Below are 21056 nucleotides of genomic sequence, written 5' to 3'. Positions count from 1 at the left end.
TAGTATTTACAAATAGTTTATTATTTTACAAAACCTAACATTTTAACGTCAGCATGGCTGTACTTCTGAAGTAACCTCATGGTCTACTTAAATTTTATTGAATGTTGGCTCAATCACCAGGATTACCATCTCCGATTCTTTCTCGCTACAAAATTCCCCTAACCTAAAACTCTATCCTCCAAATACTTTCCTGATGGTGAATCATAAAAGATCATGTATTCTTTTTGCTAGAATCTATCGTAGTAACTTTTTTCCCATCTTCAACACCGTTACCGCTCTTGGAAGTCTTAAATCCAGTCCTAGTAGAATTGTTATGTTTCATGATCCCGAGCATCTTACCCTCATTTGCTACAATATCATCCCGGAAGGCCAAAAACCCTAGCTGGGCATGCGAGGCCTCATTCAGCGCCCGGGACCGAATGCACGCTCGATACTGATCGACCGAGAGCTTCTGGCCGGCAGCCACTCCCGTACAAACCTTCGGGTGCCAGATGTGGAAAATACCCGGATCGGTCGCCCGAATCACTTTGACGTGCGATCGAACGTACTTCCGGTACAGCATCACGTCCTCGCCGCCCCATCCGATGATCTCCTCGTCGAAACCACGCACCTTGAGAAAATCGGACCGGTACTGGCACGTCATGCCATAGCCGAAGTCTCGCCAGAAACCGGAATCCTTCGAGATCAGCAACTGATCCGTCTCCGGAGGAACATCTTTGCCCTGCAGTGTGTAAACCACGTGCGGGTTGTACAGGCTGAACACCACCGGGTAATAAACCTGTAGAGAAGAGAAAAAATATTGAATAGAAATGGCATTTAACATAAGGAACTGGTTTTCAATCGAAAATCTTTTACTCAAAAATTTACTTTCGAATTATAATCCATCTGTTGAGAGAAAAAATCTGATGGTTATTTGGTAATTTTCCGATAACGTATTCAAAGTTCTTGAGTTTTATTGAATTATTTATTTCCTCCTAAATATCGAAGTCTTCTTTTAAATTATGTGGACAGATGATGAATTTACAAATAAATTGAAAAATGTTGAAAATTATCGTCTCATGATTATGAGGGTAAAATGGTACAAATATAAAATCGCTTACAAGCATTACATTTCAGTTGATATACTAATAAATAATAGTGAAAAATCTCACATCTGAAAAATGTTCCTTTTACGAGAAGGCTATAACATTTCTTTCGTTATCAGCAGCGTTGCCAGGTTGGCACATTTATCTGGCAAATACCAGATTTTTCTCGCTTCGCAAGACACTAAAAAAAACAGATTTTTTGCAGATTTTACAAATTTCCCTAGAATCTGTCAGATCTCGCCAGATCTTTACGGTTTTGGCCTCTATAGGATAGGTGGTGAGACCTTTTATTTTTAGTTTTCGCTCACTAAAAATGAAGCCACCAGAAATTTTTTTTGAGATTTTCGAAACATAGAGGGTGCTTCTTGCTCTGTTCTTTGAAACCACTTTTTCACCGGTCGTTGAAGCTCAGCCAGCCTCTATGTTCAGATTCGAAGCTTTGCGGAATTGAAAAAGTAGCGAAGACCGGGTCTAGACCGGACTTACCCCGGACCGCTTAAATATCCTATAAACCAGCGATTATTTCGATCCATGATTTAACTTTGTAAACGCACTCTCTTGTGACTGCCAGACGTCGGTTACCTGTTAATTTAATTTGGCGTCAATAGTGTTCGTGTCAAAGCGTATACGTGTACTGAAATATTTGGTTGAAATTGACTTTCGATGACGAGGAACCAGACACATAACTTTGGACTTCTCGGAACATAGCTAAATATTCATATCTACATTTCAATTCTACTTCTTGTTACTTATGAAAATTAGATATACTATTAATTTAAGCAAAACGTTCATTATATGTAGTGAAACAATCAAATTGTCTTCAATAAAAGCTCTAAAGTCAGTTTCGACATCAACTATTTGACACCACAGGGCATCAAGTTTCGAGTAGGGATGTCGTAATATCGATCGATTAATCGACTAATCGAATAGTAACCCACATAATCGAGTAATATTTAATCGATTAGCTTAAAACTAATATTCAATTATTGACCTAATCGAATAATTAAAAAAGATCTCATAGTAATAATCGAATGAATAATCGAGTAATCGATTAATAACCCAGATCACGACGTAAAATACACTGGTGACGTAGTAAGACAGGTTTGGTTGTGTTGGTAATTTTCTCACGAAATTAAGTATGGCGCGCCGGGATTCAAGCATGTAAACATAAACAAACGACCAGTTCAGATCGGGATTTCACTTCTAAGTTACTCCAGTTGTCGCGCAGCCTTGCGAATCTTTGGCACTTATTGAAAATCTGGACATTTTATCTTCAAGGGCTTGCAAGGTAACGTCGAAATATAGAAAATTTTACACACATCCGATTCTGTTCATTTCGTTGGAGGAAGGATTTCGCGGATCGCACTGTGGTATCTATTACAGTTATGATATGGATTATGGATAATAAACCAACAGCACGTGGCATTTCAAATGCAGGTGATGAAAACAATTGAAACATCCCGGAACAAAACACCGCATTTCACTGTCAATATTTTCGCAAACAGAATCAACTCTAAATATTTTCATAAAAGCAACTCCCGAAACGTCATTTGTTTATGTTTTTCTTCTTCACGTCTCTCTGTTATTCCAAAATAAAATGACAACCGCACTAACACATAGAAAAACGTAATCACCAGGTATTTTACATCGTGAACCCAGATAATCGAACAAATTTCAATCGATTAATTTCAAAATTATACTCGATTATTAAATAATCGAGTAATTCGAAATTTCCGACATCCCTAGTTTCGAGTCACTTCCTCGCAGGGCGTCACACGCTCCTACACTCAAAATAATAATCATATTATAGTTGCGTGAAAAGTTATGTGAATATTTTCCACCCTACTTTTCACGTAGGTTTTAATGGACTGGCATTTAAAGCTGTTTAATGCATAATCCAGTAAAAGTTACGTGTTTCATAGGTAAAATGTAATGCTCTGTTCATATCACATTTATCTATCAGTTCATATCAAATTTAGATACCAGAAAATTACTATTTTATATATTGGTTGAAGTCAAAAGGGAGATTTCAGATTTTTATATAAATCTATGAAATGAAAATAGCCATGAAATATAAAACATTTATTTCAGAAAATTGTCATATAATTCCAATGGCTTGAACAGCAACTAATAACGTCATGGTATCTCAAATCGACAAGCCTCCCGAAATCGTTTTTGTTTTCACTGCCATCCAACCGAAGCCGAAGTCGAGATCCAAGAACTCCCACAACACCACCGATGCAGGTTGAAGCCGCATTACATGGTTCCAGTGTCTCTAGCCTCATACCGACGGCCTGTTTGAAGCATTCAGCAGGAGCGGGTAAACTTCCGGACTCACGCAGGCACTCGGTCCAGTTGAACACAAGGAAACTTTCATACTGGAATGGTCCGGTCGATGGAGTAAAAAATTGTAATTAAATAACTTTTCTCGCAAATATTTACACTACTTACACTTCGAGGGTCACTGCTCGCCATTTTCAAAATCGAGTTTTTCACACTGGAAATTCACGTAGATTGTTTGACGTTTGGTCAATTCACGTAAACCTCATGTGATGACTCTATTCATTTTAGGGGATGTTCGTATAACATTCATTTTCGTCACGTAAAATATTCAATTTGACATTTGAAACCATTTTACGTGATTTTTCCAGTGAATCGAACGTGAATTTTTATTTGAGTGTAGAACGTAACTCATGGTTTGAGTTGTGACTACTCAAATTCATAAACTGGAACAGTATGTCAAAAATTGAGTATGGATTTGAGTAAAATTTACTCAGGCCATGAGTTCTCTCGCATTTATTCATACATCAGAGTAAGCGTTTAGATTTCAAACATTTGAATGAAAAAAATGCTTCTTGCAGCTCCGTGCGTTTTCATTATCGGAATAATCTAATGCAAGACTACGCCGTTTTTCATTGCCGTTTCTAGATCCGGTTTTTTAAACCAGGAATCATCAATCATAGTTGTTTTCAGTAGAAATTTTGTGGTTTCAATTATGATAAGTTAGACGTCCAACATAAGAAAATCAAAATTATTCAATTTTGACTCCAAACCGGTCAAAAGGAAATGGTTTTGAATCACTTTTCTGCGCTTCCCATCTAAGAGAAAGAAGAATGACTTTAACTACAAATCTATGTATTTAAACATTAACGAGTAAGAATTTCTTTATTTTCAGTGCAAGGAACTCAAATTTTGAGTTAAGCACTCTCAAATTTTGAAAAAACATTTTATTCTTATTTTATTGCACTTCCAAAAAAAGTTCTCCAATTTTGACAGCTTCGTCTCTTAACTGAAAAATGTGCAGATAGGTGATAAATCAAGCTTAGAGTACATGCACTTTTTATGAATTTGAGTGGTGTGTCACTCAATTTTGAGTTATGTTCAATAAGGAAGCAAGTTTCAAGTTACTATCGCGACTGGGTACCAAAACTAATGCATATTTTTCCAAATCACAAATTGGGAATTAGAGCTGAAGGTAGAAGCTACATCATTGCATAGATAATTTGGGTGCAGGCCTAGTTGAAACGGATGCTTTTTTCAATTTCCAAAAATTGTCCGATTTAGCCCCGATATCTCCTATATTTTTTGGGTTATTACTCTGCATATATTTTAATGGAAAAATTTCAACGGATTGGTAAAATGAGATATTGTTACACTTTTCTGTGAGAAAAGTGAGAATTTGTTTGCATTCATGAAAATGAATAGTTATTAATGGTAGTCATGTATAAAACTTTCACGTTTCACGTTCTCGTTTTTTTTTAATTTAGGTCTCTAGAGTTCGGTAGTCGTCTTGTCAAAATGTATAAGAACTGAGAATCTCAGCAATCCTGAATTCATCAACTATCAAATAATGGCCAAATTTGTCAACAGCAATTTTGCTGCTAGCTCGTCAAAAGTTATCAGGATTGAACCATGAACTGCCGAATCATCATTAATCAATTATTTGATGAATTAATATCACAAAAGCTAATTATAGGGAACGAGAGTGCTTTATTATTGCTCATTAAAATTCAGCTCACAATAAAGAAAAACAAAACCCAAAAGAAATCATCATAGCCAAGGACAATAGTTTCTACACACTTAAATCCAATTCTCGAGCTGGGTAAAGTAATATATCAAGACAGATCGACAAGACACAATTTTTCTGATTGCTCAGTAATCAATATTATGGTCTACGAGATTCGTTTAATAGATTTAATGATTTTTCGCAAAGTGCATATTTTTGCCTAGATTTGACAAAATCTTGTACTAAACTCATCAGTGATTAATAATTTTTTTTTCTTGTTGGTTAACAATTATTCCGAAATCAGCAAATACGTTTGCCGATATTTCGAAGCACGTGTTAGCTTTTGCCGAAATTCGGCTAGACAACTGTTAAATCAAAGTGTGTCGAAAAACTTCAACGACGTATCGGCGTTTAGTCCGAATTGCACATACCATAGTACGTTCTCGAAACATAAGTAATGTAAATGTATTTTTGTATGTTAATACGAGAATAAAATGAAATCTGGATCCCCAAATTCAATGTTGCCGAGACTCCGCAATTTTATCGTTTGCCGAGATGATAACCGGGTACTAGGTAGTGCAAATCTCGGCAATTATTTTACCGAGATTCAGGGAACAAAAAAATAAGTATGTAGTGCTCCGCAACGTCTCTACCTGAAAATAAAACGATAACTTACAAATATATGGAGATTTAATAGTTTTAGATTTCACTTTTTACGAAATATGAAAATTTATATGTTTTCAACTCCAGGAGTATTTGGTACTTTGCAAAATCGACATTACTTTGGAAAATCGAGACATTAGATGACAAGTGTTTCATCGAGTTTAAATAGAAGCTAACACACTGTTTACAATCTCGGTGGACGGATATGCTGATTTCGGTATATTTATTGTTTACTGATAGGTTCAGTTAAACATTATGCTAAGTTCCGGCAAAAAAGCGCGCTTTACCGAGATATCAGAATATCACTTTAAAGAATTTCGCAAAAGAGGCTGTTGATTACAGAACAATCGGTGAAATCTCATGTTACTGTTCTAATTCGTTATTTCATTATGCTGAGCTCGAGAATCTGTTTTTAGTGAGTAGGATAATTCAAGAATATTGTTCATTTTCTCATGGTCTTCATTTTGCCGTGTGACATTTTGCAAGGACATGACCAGGGATGCAAACTGTCTCCCTTTTTTTATTACTGTAGTCTGTTAACCCACATTTACATTTTCTATTATTCGTACTGTACCACGTTGCTGCATCCAAAATAAAATTCTATTACAGTAGGCATGCGAAGCAGTATCGCGTTAAAAACTACCGCCGAAATCACCGCCGCTTGAGGTAGGTAGAAATTCTATCTTTCTAAATTTTACTGTCTCCTTGTTCGCGCTACTGTAGCACAAAAAATGTAGCTCGCTACGGTAGAAAAATGTACTTTGCCGCTGTAGAAAAACGTAGATTAGTGCGATAGAAAAATATACTTTAGCGCGGTAGTTAACAGTGGTATCGAAGAACAGTAAGCGCAGTACATTGCTTCTATTCTTCGCTATTTCAAAGATGATTTTCGCTTATTCAGAATGTTTATAAAGTAGTATTGCTAATATAATTTATTTAACCGCGGTTTTAAGCTTTTGATCGTTGCCAAGAGGTATTTATGGTTGGGTTTGCCAGAGGGTATAAATGAATTATTTTTCTCGAACAAAAAATGTTTTGAAGTAAAATTATTAAGTTGCAGAATTGTTTATGTATTTCAAATATAGAAATTATGTAATCGCTGTGAGAATCAACTTTTGAATAGAGGCTCGTAGGGCCGAGAATCTTATACTGTTTGAATCAGTTCACTTAGTTCGCACAGTGACTGTGTGATTACAGGGTCCGGCACTCGAAGTGTAACCAATTAAAAAGGCCATAAATTCAGTTTGGAAAATTACTTTTACTTAATTCAAAGTACAAAATGTGTAAAAATAATACAAAATTCAGAATCAATTCACTTTTGCTCGATATGACCACCTTTTGCCTTAACTATGGCCTTGAGACGGTCAAAAAACGAATCGCAAGCTGCCCGAATGTGACTTGCAGGTGTATTTTGGCCTTCTCGCAGACAATAACTTTTTTCAGTGCCTCGAGACTGGTGTATCTTTTAGTTCGGACTTTGCTCTCCAAAATGGCCCAAAGAGAATAATCCATTGGATTCGCATCTGGTGAATTCGAGAGCCATTGTGTGGACGTGATGAAGTTCGGAACGTTGTTTTTCAGCCATTCTTGGTTCACTCGAGCTTTGTAAGACGGTGCCGAGTCCTGCTGAAACGTCCATGGTCTGCCACCGAAATGTTTGTCTGCCCACGGCTTCAAAGCAACCTCCAGAATACTTTCCCGAAAATATGTCGCATTTACCATGACGCCAGGCTCGATGAAAACGATTGGAGAGCGCCCATCTGCGGTTACAGCGGCCCAAACCATTATCTGTTGCGGGTGCTGCCTCCTGGTGGCCAATCGATGACTCAAATTCTCGTATGAACGGTCGGTCAAGTAAACCCTATCGTTTTGAGAGTTTACGAATTGTTCAATTGGAAAAATTTTCTCGTCAGAAAATACAATGTTCGGAAATTGACCGCTTTCGGCCAAACGAAGCAACTCCTTCGCTCTCTCAAGTCAAGATTTTTTTTTTCGCGTTCACTTTTGGCAAAATGCTTTCTTGCGCTTGTAAACAATACAACTCCGAACTTTCATTAGTAAATTTCTAGAGAGCTGATGCCCGTGCGTCAGCTGCGCGAGCGGTCTGAAGTTAGTTACACTTCGAGTGTCGGACCCTGTAGTTCAATAAATTATTCATGTTTTCTGGACTTGTTAGTTGATGAACAAGTAAACTCAATTCTACTTTACTGGTTCCGGAAAGTAGTGGGCGAAAGATATGGTTTGATCGATTCTCGCTAACTTCGTATAAAACTGAAATACTAGTTCCGAAATGACATATTTATCCGTGTAAAATAATTCAAACCGTGATATGAACAAAATAATAAAATCAATCAGTATTTCGATCGAAATGAATGAAAAACTCACTCGGAATGGAAATACTCGAAACTCTGCCTGTTAGAAGGTTTTGTTATTTTAGGAACAAATTAACGGATTAATGAGTGCGGTTCACAATAAAATATAATCAATAATTAAACACAGTACTAAAGAAACAAATTAGAATAGTAACTTAAACCGCCATAGTTAGATTCATTATACTCTATTTGTACTACCGTCAATCATATGTATTAAAAAAAAGTTTTATACTGTGTTATAACATGCAGTTTGGGCCACCTTCCTCTAAAAAGAAAAAATCGGTAAAACATTGCTGACTTTCGAACAGCTCAACAATAAAATCAGTAAAAAGTATCATTTACCGATCGGTCGGTAGAGCTGAGCTGAGACTCATTTCTTCATAATTTTATACTGAATTTTTTATCACTCCATACTGGAGTTTGAGGACATTTACATAAAAATTGTAAATGCATGAGATTGGTAGCTATTTTGGTCGATTTGGATTAAAACCTGGTTGGTCCCACAAAATCGATTTATTTATGTGTGCTCGAAAAAACATTAGGCTTACTGCCCAAAACATGGAAAATATTCAGATATCGAAGACTATATCTTTCTGAAATCGTTATTAGCTTTCCAATTTCAGTGTATGATGTAATTATCCGAAATTTAATTTGTGCTGATGATGATCGCTAGAATCCTAAACAAAAGTTTACCATTTGTATTTTTATCCTCATGTTTACCGGAATCAATTAAAATTCAACGCAGCTTTTATAGATTTTACGATGAATTATTCTTTTGCTTGGGATTTACTAAAAAAAATTTTCTGACGAAAAATGATTTCCACTTCGAGTCACTGAAATTCTAAACGTAGCGAAATACTTGACGATTTCTTTAAACTCGACATTTGATTTTTTTAGTTGGGAAAGAGTTGGATAGCAATTCTGATCGTTCAATACAAATACATATTTAAAGATAGTAACATCGACAAATGGTTCGAAGAGGAAATCAAATTTCTTTTTGTCCTTATTTGATTAAACCTAGCTCCTATTGGGTTGTAAACACAGCCTAAATATGTTGTATGCAAGGCTAGATTACAGGAAAAGGCTTCTGTGTTTCCGTTGAAGAGACTTAAAAAAGTTCTTTGAAGAATCCCTTAGAAATGCATACGTTTGAAATAAAGATATAACTAGAAATAAAAATTCAAGGAAAAAATGAAATGAAATTGCCCGCTTCAGAAAACTTGATTTTTTTCCTGAGTAGGGTAACGGTACCTTCATTCATTTCAGCTCCGTATCTCAATAATCTGAAATATGGTGCATTCTGAATGCATTCGTAAAGATAATAACACCAGTATTATGCACAATTATGCCGTAATCTGATTTTTCAGAGCCGAAAAAAAAGATATTTCATACGATTTCATCATAATTTGTTGATTGATAGTCGCGTAATCCTCAAAATAACGTGCTAGCTCCATAAATTTAATGATTTTTAGTACAACAACCCTATGTAAGATGAATGCATTTCTATAGCTATACATTTTAATCTTTTATTAGTCTGGGATATTCTAAACATAAAATATAGTCAACACAAAAATTTTACAAGACAGGCTCATGCAAATGCAATTCTTCATGTAAAAACAGATCTTGATACCAGATAACAAATTGCATCGTTCAAAAAGATTAAAGAATAATATCAACTAATTCCTAGTTCAATAAAATATAATCAGTTGTTCAAATAGATAAATAGTTCGTCTTTACGCAAAAATAATACTTATGCATGTGAAAGATTAATTCAATCAACCTTTCACTACACACCTTCTGAGCAAACACCGTAAAGTACAGCGGTAGAACACATTTTCGTCCGCAGCTGTAAAGTACTTTTTCATCCGCAGTAGAGTACATTTTTGTCCGCAGTAGAATACTTTTTTTTCGTTGGCGGTAGGAAGCTACTGTACATTTTTGAAATCTACGGAAGTTTCAAACAGCAGTACAAGGCGCTTTTCTGTGATAACTGTCAATACCAATATTCACTTTGAGTTCACTCGAGTATTAATGTAAACATCAAATGAACGAGAAAACAAAACTGTTGGTTTTTGTTCATTAGTTTGAAGAGGGGGTCAAACGCACCCCTACCCTAAAAAAATGTTCCTATATCCTAAACCAGGGGTTCCCAAAGTGGTCGATATAGACCCCTTTGGGTCGATATCTTTTTTGCGGGGGTCGACGTAAACGAAAACTGACTATAGGGGTCGACGAGCTCTAGAAATCGATCCCCTATTGTTTGATATAAGTTGTTATTTGAAATATTCATGCTAAAAAAGTAGTGTTTATTTGACCATCCGCGAAAATTGGTAAGTATTTTACATCAATATTAAAAACGCAAGAAATTTAATTATCAAAGGAATTTGTGAATGGGGGTCTGAGGCCTAAGTTAATTTTAGTAAAGGGGTCCATCACCCAAAATAGTTTGGGGACCCTTGCTCTAGACTGTGATAATCCCAGTTTTTTTGCCGAGATTCAGCAATAAAATAAAAGTGTATATGTCTAACTTATTGAATCAATCACTTCCTTTCGATAGAAAGAGCTTAACATTAGATAATCTTTTGGTAAAGAACCATGGTTAATATTTATGTCATTATTTTAGCTATGACGCCAGGTTTGTTTTTCAACCTTTAAATTTTTTTTATATACTCTTAAATATTGTTATGTTTATTTATGTTTGCTTCTACCAGTTCCAACTTCTCATCAACAGTCGAGACCAAATTACGTACCTTCTTGTTTGGTTTGGTGTTCCAGCGACATCTATCTAAGAATTTTGCGCTAAAAACTATATCTACATCACACATGAAAAGGAGCACATCCTTCTCTTTATTTACATTGCTGCTCCATACTTTCTCGGCACCGACTCGAAGGGCTTTTGCTGTTAAATGGATAAATAGGATGAAACAAACAAACATTTCATCAATTCCTCCGAAACCATCCGGAAAGTATCGGTTGCGTAGCGTAACTAACCTCGGGAAAACGTTTCGTTCAGGGCCAGCAGTTTTAGGTTGGACGAATTTCCACCAGAATTTTTCATACCGATCACACGACTCATGATAGATCGAGCCTCCGAAAGACCCTCCTCACCGAAGTACACCACCGTCAGATGAACTCGCTTATCGTGCTTCAGGGCAATCTTCACGTACTTATCCATGAAGCTCTGGAAGGTGGAAGTCCGTCCCGATAACGGCAGTATGATATGGATTAGTTCCTTTTCCTGCTGCTTGGGAAAGGCCTCCATTTGGATGGTCTGCAGCGGAGCAAATGGTCGCATCACGATCAACTTGGTTGTACCGTGGTTGCCGTGATCGTGATGTTGTCCACTCGTGGAAGACATCCTACTTCCGTCCTTTGTCCGGAAGTACAGCTCGTACTGAGTCCCGGTCGTAGGTTCATTCCGGTATATTCCCTCCGTGAAGTCATCGAGTGTGTACTTCAGCATAGAGGTGCTAATGTTACGATTCAGCGTTTCGATCGCTTTGTTCAACGCACCCAAAATATCCCGGCGCTTATAGCCGATGGGTTTCTCGACCACTCGCTTCCCGAGACCCAATTCAATGGGGTAGACTCGACTGAACGTAAAATGATTGAACGGAATCAGTTCGTATTCGTTGTTCAACGGAAGACCATGTAGGACCTCGGCCGATCCGACTTGCCGTCGAATGAAGGCCGAACAATCATGGAGGGTTGGTGTTTGGGGAGAGTTCAGTACCGCATTGCTGGTATTTATCAACTCTCCCGATGGAACCTGTTGAGCCTGCGATGCTGATGCTGCGGCGGCTTGCACTCCGTTTTTGAGCTGTAAAATCTGCAACTTAAGTGCCTTGATCTCCGCCGTAAGTTTCGCAACCTCCTTGAGGTTTTCCTCTTCACGTTGCTGCAGCATCTGTAAATACCCCGTTTGCTGTTCATCGTGCTCGTTTCGACTCGACAACGCTGCGGCCGATTCCCTGTTGCCAGAACTACCGCCAAGTTCTTCATCTTCGGCTGCGACTGCCGGTGCACTTCCGGGTGCAACGTTGACACCACCGATGTAGCCATTCTCTGTAGCAATCAAACCACCAAGACCGCAACGGGTTAGTGCTAGCAGCGATATGAGCGTCACAGAAGAGATCAGCAACAACAGTCTTGCCAACAACTTAGATCCTGCCATGCGAACCATGCTGTCCAAACTGCCAAATCTAGGTTCATCGACTAACGGTTGGCGTGGACATCGGTCGGATGATCAGTGTCTGAAATAGAAGGAGAGAGAGGCCACAGCAAGCAGTCGATTAGTGACATTCAAGAAACAATCGAAAGATTCGGCAAAATAAATTTTAGATTATTTTTTTCTGTTGTTTTCGGATTTTTTAATCGAATGCTATTAAAAATTATTCTCGATTAAAAATTGTAACAATGTTCACCTAAACTCTGTTCAAGTTTATTATTTCATGAGCATCTATGTACAGTAGTTTTAACATCTTATCTTATTTCAGATTTGGTAAAAAATTCGTCGAAATTTTGGATTCTTTTGGATAAAGAAATGACAAGAATTTCCAGTTTCGACTTTCAAATTTTTTTATAATTAATAATAACGTTGATATTTGTATCATGTCGAAAATCAAAATGGCTTCGTTTCAAATGGTTCGTCGTCTGTCGATGGAATCAGATATGTAAGGCTAGTTAATCATCACACATCCACAGATCGCCTGCCAGATAAAGATTAATATGTTAACAGTAAAAATTAGGCAACTGTCAACTGGAGTTGTTTGTGTCCGGAAAACTGCAAGTTTTAGGTCAACATGTTTTCTCAAAATTTTCTCAGAAATTAAATAAAAAAACGATATCTGGTATCAAAAAAAAAAAGGAGATAACCGGATAAAAAGGCTAAAGCAAATTTCAAAGCTCATGAGCAGCATATTAAGCAGCCCTTTTACTGCCTTTCACATACAGAAAGGCTAGATAATCACTGTGAAAACCGTCTTTCCAACCGAGGATCGAAGTTCTTTGAGATCAAAAAATGTGACTGGCTTAACTAATCACCACCGACTATGGTTCTTATGAAAGGTTACATGATTTTCTAGGCCGTGGGTCATTTTTAGAACTATTCTGTTTGGTTAAAATTTGACAGTCGAGCAGTATGTTTTTATCAAGTAGTTAAATTTAACTGAAACTGCGGCTCATTTCAAAGTTTGCGGATGAAAAGTTACAAACTTTTATTCAATTTCTAAACTTTTGGCAAAAAATGCCAAGATTTAAACAGCCGAGTGCTCGGTAATCCTCTCTGCCAAATGTATAATTACTGATAATCTCGACAAACTGTTAACTGTCAAGATGTCTCAACGAGTTTCAGCAAGTCAGCTAAGTCATTGTTCAAAATCTCGGCAAATGAATCCGCTGATTTCGGTATATTTGTTGATTTCTGATAAGTTCAACAATTCGGCTAAAACGCACTCTCCGAGATATCAGAATATCACGTTAACGAAAAGAGCATGTGTGTGATATTCTCCTTTCCGCAGATATCCACTTGTATTCTAGACCAGAGATGCCAGATATTTTCATGGAAAATCTGTATTGCTTTGTATAAAAAAATCTGTATTAATCTGTATTCACTAATAAATTAATGAAATTCCACAAAATGATGCCAAAGATGTTATTCCAATATAACGTGGTTGTAAAATGGTAGACTCAATCAGTCATTGCCGCGCTCACAAGAATATTCAACGACGAAATTTCAGTTTATTTTTTATTTTTTTTATCCACAACAATTGAATTGTAATTCCATAAATTGATTTTGCAGAAGGCCGTAAGAGCAAGTGACAGTTATTTTTGTTTACTCTCTCTTTCGAATATTGTGATGTGATTAAAAAGATTTTTTTGGATTTCACAGTTGTTTGAAAGTCGAATGTTTCGGGCATCATTCTATGCAAAGAGTTAAGTGATAAACGTTTAAACCGCTTGGTAATTAATAGAAGAGAAAGTGAACAAAGAGAAACTGTCATTTGCTGTTATGGCTTTCTGAAAAATCAACCAAGATATTTATCTAGTTTGAAATTGTTGACTTCATTATTTGACATAAAATTTCAACACCCAATATGCAACGTCAAGTCGGGTCATACAGCTCTCAGTTTGACGGTAAAGTTTCATGATGCCATTACTTCCTTGAATATTAGTTCAAATTGTTTTCAAATTATAATACAAATGGATTTCACAACAGTTTTCCATAACAATTTGTGATTTGTCCATTGATTGACAGACTTTTATCTCGTCAATGGAATCAAATTCTGAAAGATAGCTCAGACAGAAAAGTTTTATTTTTTTCTTTCTTACTTTTTGTGAGATCTGAATAAATCTGTAGTAAATTGAGGATATCTGTATAAAATCTGTAATCTGTATTAAATCTGTATGAGCATGTAAAAATCTGTATAACACAGATAAATCTGTATAAATGGCATCTCTGTTCTAGACACTCGTTCGCGGCCTTTGACTCAACGCATGCCACCGTTATTCCGCACTGTCACCCACTGCTACACGCTAACCCAATCATACTCAATGTGGATATCACATAATTCAGGATACCACAATGTGGATCACCGAACAATCAGTAAAATGTTTCTGTTGTCGATCTAATTCGGCATTTCAATGTGGTGAGCTCGAGAATCTGTTTTAAGTGCGTATTTTGGTTTATTTTGCACTGAAAATAAAATGATATCAAGTGGTATAATAATTGCAACGCAGAGGACGTAACCCAAGTAACAATTCGAATGCCTTATGGTTTTGATTATAACTTATAGGAGATTTGTAATGGATTTTTCAATCACTACCTGTTTTATGACAACTATAATAAGTGTCTCTTTTAACCAGTAATATCATGGTTTTCAAAGCTTCTATAAAACCCTTTACCTACACTAACAACAGAACTAAAAATAAAACAATTTGTACTAGAATTAAACCATGCAAACACTCTTAATATTGCTTTCAAACATTTTTTTTAAAACATTATTGTCAGTTAAATTCTTTCATAAATCTAGTTTTGTGTGTGTGCGTGTTCGTTGGATGACAATTTCACTCAGAGCAAATTTGAGGGTTCTAAAGTACATTTAAGACACATTAGTTGTAGACTATTTGATTTATTGCTTCTTAGGTTAAGTGTAATTTGCATTAAAGGAAATTTCATGGCCGCCATTATGATGTTCTATACCGTAGCATTTATTGACATCAAATAAACTTCGAAATGCAAAAACGAAGAAATATGATGGACTTTCATAATTCGTTTTCAGAATGTATGCATAAGTTTTAACGCCACGAAATAGTTTTATACAAAAATGACGATGGATCCCAAAAAATAATTTTAATAAATCATGAAGACTTTCGCAAAAACCGCATTTATTTCAAGGCGATTAGTTATAATTCTTATTTTTATCCTTACATTCACGATAAAAATAAAAGCGCATAAAGTTTTTACGTTCGGAAACAGACTCAAACTCGTAAAAAAATGTAATATATTCATACTGATTGCATTCAAAGCAGACATGACACACACATAGTCAAGAAAAATATTATCAAAACGTCAGTTTGTTCATAGCGGAATTCATTCCATCCAAATAAATTTAATGTTGATCGTAAAGCTGGTTTCAAAATTTTCTTTAATTTGGACTTTTAAAACAGGTTTATACTGATTCTTCATTTTGATTTATAAACCTTATGAAGAATGGTCCACTTGGCAGGAACATGCTCTTATAGAGGTTTTCAGTAGGTTTTCGTGGAGTTTAAAGTTTTATTGCAAGATTTATTATGTAACATTGAAGACAGCTTAAAGTATTTATTAATATTAAAAATGTTACCTGGGAAGAAGAACTAGAAAAATTACTTTGTTGGACAATGTAAATGGTAGTGACAATGAAACATGTAGAACCGACACTTCAATTTCCATTTTTCATTTTGTCATCTTGTCTTTATGTCCCAAATCGGTGTCATCTCAAGTGAGGTGATGACAACCAAAAGAAAGAAGAAGACTTACGGTTCGGCAATTACAGAGTAATGAGTGTCAGAAATTTCAAACCGTCAATAAAATAACGATGCAAACTCTTAACTCGCTTTCTCCCGCACATAGGGTCAGAGAGTTTTCCTGACCTGCAGAGGCCAGAGTGATCCTATGGTTAAAACCTCTTTTATCGAAAAAAATAACCCTGCTCGAAAGCATGGTTATTTTTTGATAAATCGATAGTTATTTTCCGACACTGAAAAAAATCTTGCAAAGATAATTCCATCAATTCATTAGTTAAAATTATTTCCAGTGCAAAATAAACCCAAATAACTTTCCATCCGTCAGACTTTGAAATGGGACGCAGTTTTAGTTTAATTTAACTACTCGACACAAAATAACCGCTCAAGTGTCAAATTTTAACCAAAAGTTAAATTTAACCGCGAAATGGTTCACAGCCTAGGTCTATTCCGAGAAAATCACCTAAAAAAATCGATTAAACTCGTACCAAGAAATAATTAGTCAAAGTTGTTATCGCTTGCTTTTAAATGCATAGAGTTCAATAGTAATTGATTTAAATAACACCACCAAAAATCGTTAAAGAAATTGTGTAAGGAAAATTAACGTAAAACAACGTTGGACTGATCGTTGCATATCCGCCGGGCGCAATCATCATTTATATGGTATTATTGTCAGGGATGCCAGTTTCGCATATGAGAAAATGAGATACGGGTAACGATCTATTTCGAAAGAATAATATTTATGGATAGCTAGCTTATTTCGTGAAAACGTAAATATCCACTTCGATGAATACGATATACTCAAAAAATATATTGTGAAACTAAATAGATGAATTCCGGGTAATTCCAAAAAATTGTTTGGTGACAACAAACTTGCTTTAAACGAACAGGATTTTTCTGTGTGTGATAGTAAATGAAAATGTAGTTTTCTACTCCGTCCGGTTTTGAAATTTTTACTCTATTTATAATAGCAAAATTTCAAAGATTTCTGTAAACATTATGGTCGAAATTCATTAACAAATTTACATTTCACAAATAAAAATCACTTTACTCTAACTACTTTTTGATTCGATTATTTCGGTCTTTTATTTTAACTGGTTTATGAAAACCATAAAAAAGCTAGCATGTAGTGGAATTTAATTGGCAAACCGATTTTCCGGATAGGAGCTAGCTGCGACTTTCATTACATCATTGAATGTGATGGTAGATTTTTTGTGAATTTATATAATCAGTAGAGCCAAATCACACAATCATTTAGGACCGGTTTGCGGAATTTATCCGATGTTTACAACTGCTAAATGCTTTTTGTCTTCATTTATTTATCTACACTAAGATCAGAGCTCTGCACAAAGTTACAAAATTTGGTTCAGAATCCAGGTAATGATTTCAGCTCACTCCTTGATTTATGAAACATTTTCATAATACAAGCACCGAATGAAGTTCTTGAACTGAACTCTGAAATAAATTCAAGTTCTGAGTTCAGTTCAAGAATTTTATTCGAAACCTGGATTATAAAAAAATTGTGCAGTTTCATAGTTCTGGAAATAAATCGAAGGACTAAAATGAATTGAATAGTGGAAAGTAAGTTTCTAGTTACAGTATCCAAGTTCAGAATTTAGCTCCAGCATGCTGGGTCTGGTTCAGAATTCTTTAAATCAATTCTGAAACGAAACTCAGGAACTGAATTCTGAAACTGAATTCAGAAATTAAATAATAAAACCGAATGCAAGAATTAAAATCTGCTTCAGAAATCAAGTAGAAAATTCAGGTTTGGAATTAAGATCTAACAATTTGTTCCCGAATCTATATCTAAAACTCATATCCTGAATTTTATTTAAGAATTCTGAAGTTAAAATCCTAAATCATAATTCGGACTTCAAACACTTTATTCAGTTCCAAAATCTACTCTTGAAACCAGTTCTAGAATTCAGAATTATGATTCTGTTCCCGCGTCATTGTTTTAATTTTTGAACCCGTAATCTGGATCTCAAACCTGAAGTTAAGTTCAAAATTCAGATGGACCAGAATCTAGGTTCTGAATTTAGTTTTAGGTTTTGGTTCTATAACCCAACCTCAGTTGCCGAATCCAGATCCAGATCCAAAACAAGAATGCAGTAAAATCTCAGTTGTTCAAATCAACAAAACGAATAGTTTCTCCTGGAACCTATAAATAGTTCTTTCAAACAGAGATATCGCAGATTCAAACAAAGCATGCTAACTTCAAATTGGAGTATGGTAGTTGCAAACAAATGGTTGTATAAAAAAACATTGTTTCAATTAAACCAGAAAAATCTGAATTGTCATTGTCAGCATAACAATCGGCACAGATTATTTGATAATTTTCTGTAAATTAGCTGGCAAACGTTCACGATTCTAAAAACAAATATATCCTTAAGTAGCACAATAAATATTCCTTTTCGTTCATTAAATTAAGGATTAATTAAATTTGAACTTCATTTTGTCGAATCCAATATTTTAACCTAGGAAATGGATCAACCCGGGAAGCAAGTCGACTAAGCGTAAGCATACCACCGACGACACGACCTGCCACTCGCTTTTAAAACTGTATCGTAAATTTAACTACCCCTCAGTAACTCGTAATGTCAAAATAAGATTTTGGTAAATATGTTTGGAACTGGCAACCCGGGTTGATAAACTGTTGATTCTAGAATAACAATATCCTTGGTTACGTTTGTTGTTCAATTGAAAAAAACTAAATAGAACAAAACAAATCAATAAGTATTTCACCATGGTTCTATTGTATGTCGCAAAGGAAGAAGACGAAATTGCAATTATAAATGTATTATGGGTTTAATTTTTTTTTTTTTGTTTCGATTATAGAGGTTTTAACCTTAAGGTCATTCGCCTCTTCGGGGCAGAAAAATTTTCTGACCCTATGTGCGGGGTTGGGAATCGAACCCAGGTGGGCTGCGTGAAAGGGCATCGACTTACCCATCACGCTATACCCGTCCCCTGGGTTTAATTTAAATGGTTAGCTTATATTCCATCTAACGATTTTTGTAAAAACGGCTGCAAAATCGTTTGCTTATGCGACTATGCTTAGAAATCCAAGTTTGTGGACAGCCGTCAAGATAGAAAAAGGATCAAAAGGAGAGGAAATATAATGCCGTTTTTTTTGTTTTTAGCGCTGCACCGGTGTAGTGTAGCTGTGACTATGTTCGCTCCAATTTGGGTGTAATCAAAGCATCTTTTTCTTCCCTACATTCGAAATTGATACTATCGAATATAATTACCAATTCGACAAAATATCAATAAAAACTCATACAGGGAAAATATGACGAAAAATTAAAACGATTAAGACGACTTAGATTAACTTCACCCAGATTCTTAGTGAAGAAGTATTTTTGATATGACAGAATTAAAAACTTTGCGAGTCATACTTAAGATAATCCACCCGTATTCAAACACTCGGTACTTGTACAAACAGAACATCCCTGAACGAGATGTAAAGTAAAATACAACAACTATTTTTAGTTTTTCATTGAAAAAAAAGAAAAGGCATTTTACTGCGGTCGGTCGTGTCATAGTAGAATCGATATTTATTCTATGAACAGATAACAATTTGAGTGAGTAACCGGCCGTATTCTTGGGCTGTTTTATACACGCTCTCTTAATTGCTTATCAGGGAACAATTAATTAATTGATAGTGAAGTTCGCAGTCGAAGTTTATGTAGAGCTCCACAGCGAAATCTGGTATAAACACAGCTAGATTTCGTATATTTTCTGGAGATTCATATTTGAAAGCTTACTCGATTAAAAAGCCTGAAGGCTCTTCCAAAACACCACCATCTGGTCAAACTGAAATTATAAATCGGTTATGAGAAATATTTTAAACAATCTTCAAAACTTCCCAGAAGGAATCTTGCGATATTCGAATTCAGACGAACTTTCTCAATTTATTTGTTTATTTTTATTTCTAGGGTACCTTGGTAACTATGTTGTAGCAACTAGAACAGTGTTGCTTAAGAATTTAATTTTTATCATTTACAAGGGGTCGCTATATTTGCGGTAATTGGCGGTAAATCGCTCACGAACACATTTTATTCCGATTTTCCTTCGGAGTGCCTGGTCGTGTCGTCGATACCACGCTGTGTCTAACAAAAAAATGAATGTATAATTGGATAATGGATAATCGAATATTTAAATGACGATCTTCATTAACACAACAAACTCGTCTGCTTGCGTAGCAAATTGATTGAAAATGAATGGAAGAAACGCAACATATAATCGTTATTAAAGTCATATAAACTATTTATATGTTATAACAATAAAGTTAATTTGAAATGTTAGATCACTTTCCCTCATAATAATCCCGAAACAGATTTGTTGACCCCTTCGTTATAATGACGTTCAAACATCAATATAATTTTTTTTAATAGATTTCGACATAGCAGTGCTTTTTAATTGGATCATGTTCCCACTAACGAATACCTAATAAACGAACACTCCAACAAGTGAATTCCGGCTGTAATTGTCATTGTACTGAATTTTCAGAACATAAATAAATGCATATGATTATATTTACATCAACAATATACGATTAGTTATCCGTTGAACAAAAACAGTTATTTCAAATCTCGATTTAAAATAACATTGGGTGTTATCTTAAACCGAAATAATCAGAATTGTTATTGTCACTATGTGAACGAAAAAAAAAACGCTTGATTCACCTCGATTTTCTCTATTTTTACAATATTTTTTCTGCATTTAGTCGATTGGCACATTGTCGCAAAGCTGAATTACCGGTAGCGACACCTGCCAACGAATAATGTAACCAAGAAAATGAGGATTCTTCCGAAAATTTATATATCTGCAGTAGTGATTTGCAATGATTTTTTTTTATTCAATAGTACTAATAGATATCAGCAATGGAAACAAACTCGGAGTAGAAGAAAATCGATTTCG

General features: G+C 35.5%; 1 protein-coding gene across 4 annotated transcripts in view; it reads right to left on the bottom strand.

Annotated features, from left to right (window-relative positions):
• The window catches only part of LOC131439116 (chondroitin sulfate N-acetylgalactosaminyltransferase 1), a 134209-nt gene continuing 113153 nt past the window's right edge, over positions 1 to 21056 (bottom strand). For all 4 annotated transcript variants that reach the window (XM_058609737.1, XM_058609738.1, XM_058609740.1 and 1 more), the window contains 3 exons: positions 11118 to 12379; positions 10877 to 11025; positions 1 to 778 (listed from right to left, as the gene is read on the bottom strand). In XM_058609737.1, the coding sequence (XP_058465720.1) occupies positions 212 to 778; positions 10877 to 11025; positions 11118 to 12309 (1908 nt within the window). In that variant the 5' untranslated portion in view covers positions 12310 to 12379 and the 3' untranslated portion in view covers positions 1 to 211. The remainder of the gene's footprint in view (positions 779 to 10876; positions 11026 to 11117; positions 12380 to 21056) is intronic.

Source organism: Malaya genurostris, chromosome 3, assembly GCF_030247185.1.
Source record: "Malaya genurostris strain Urasoe2022 chromosome 3, Malgen_1.1, whole genome shotgun sequence".
Classification (NCBI taxonomy): domain Eukaryota; kingdom Metazoa; phylum Arthropoda; class Insecta; order Diptera; family Culicidae; genus Malaya; species Malaya genurostris.
This window is presented reverse-complemented; position numbering and strand designations above follow the sequence as displayed.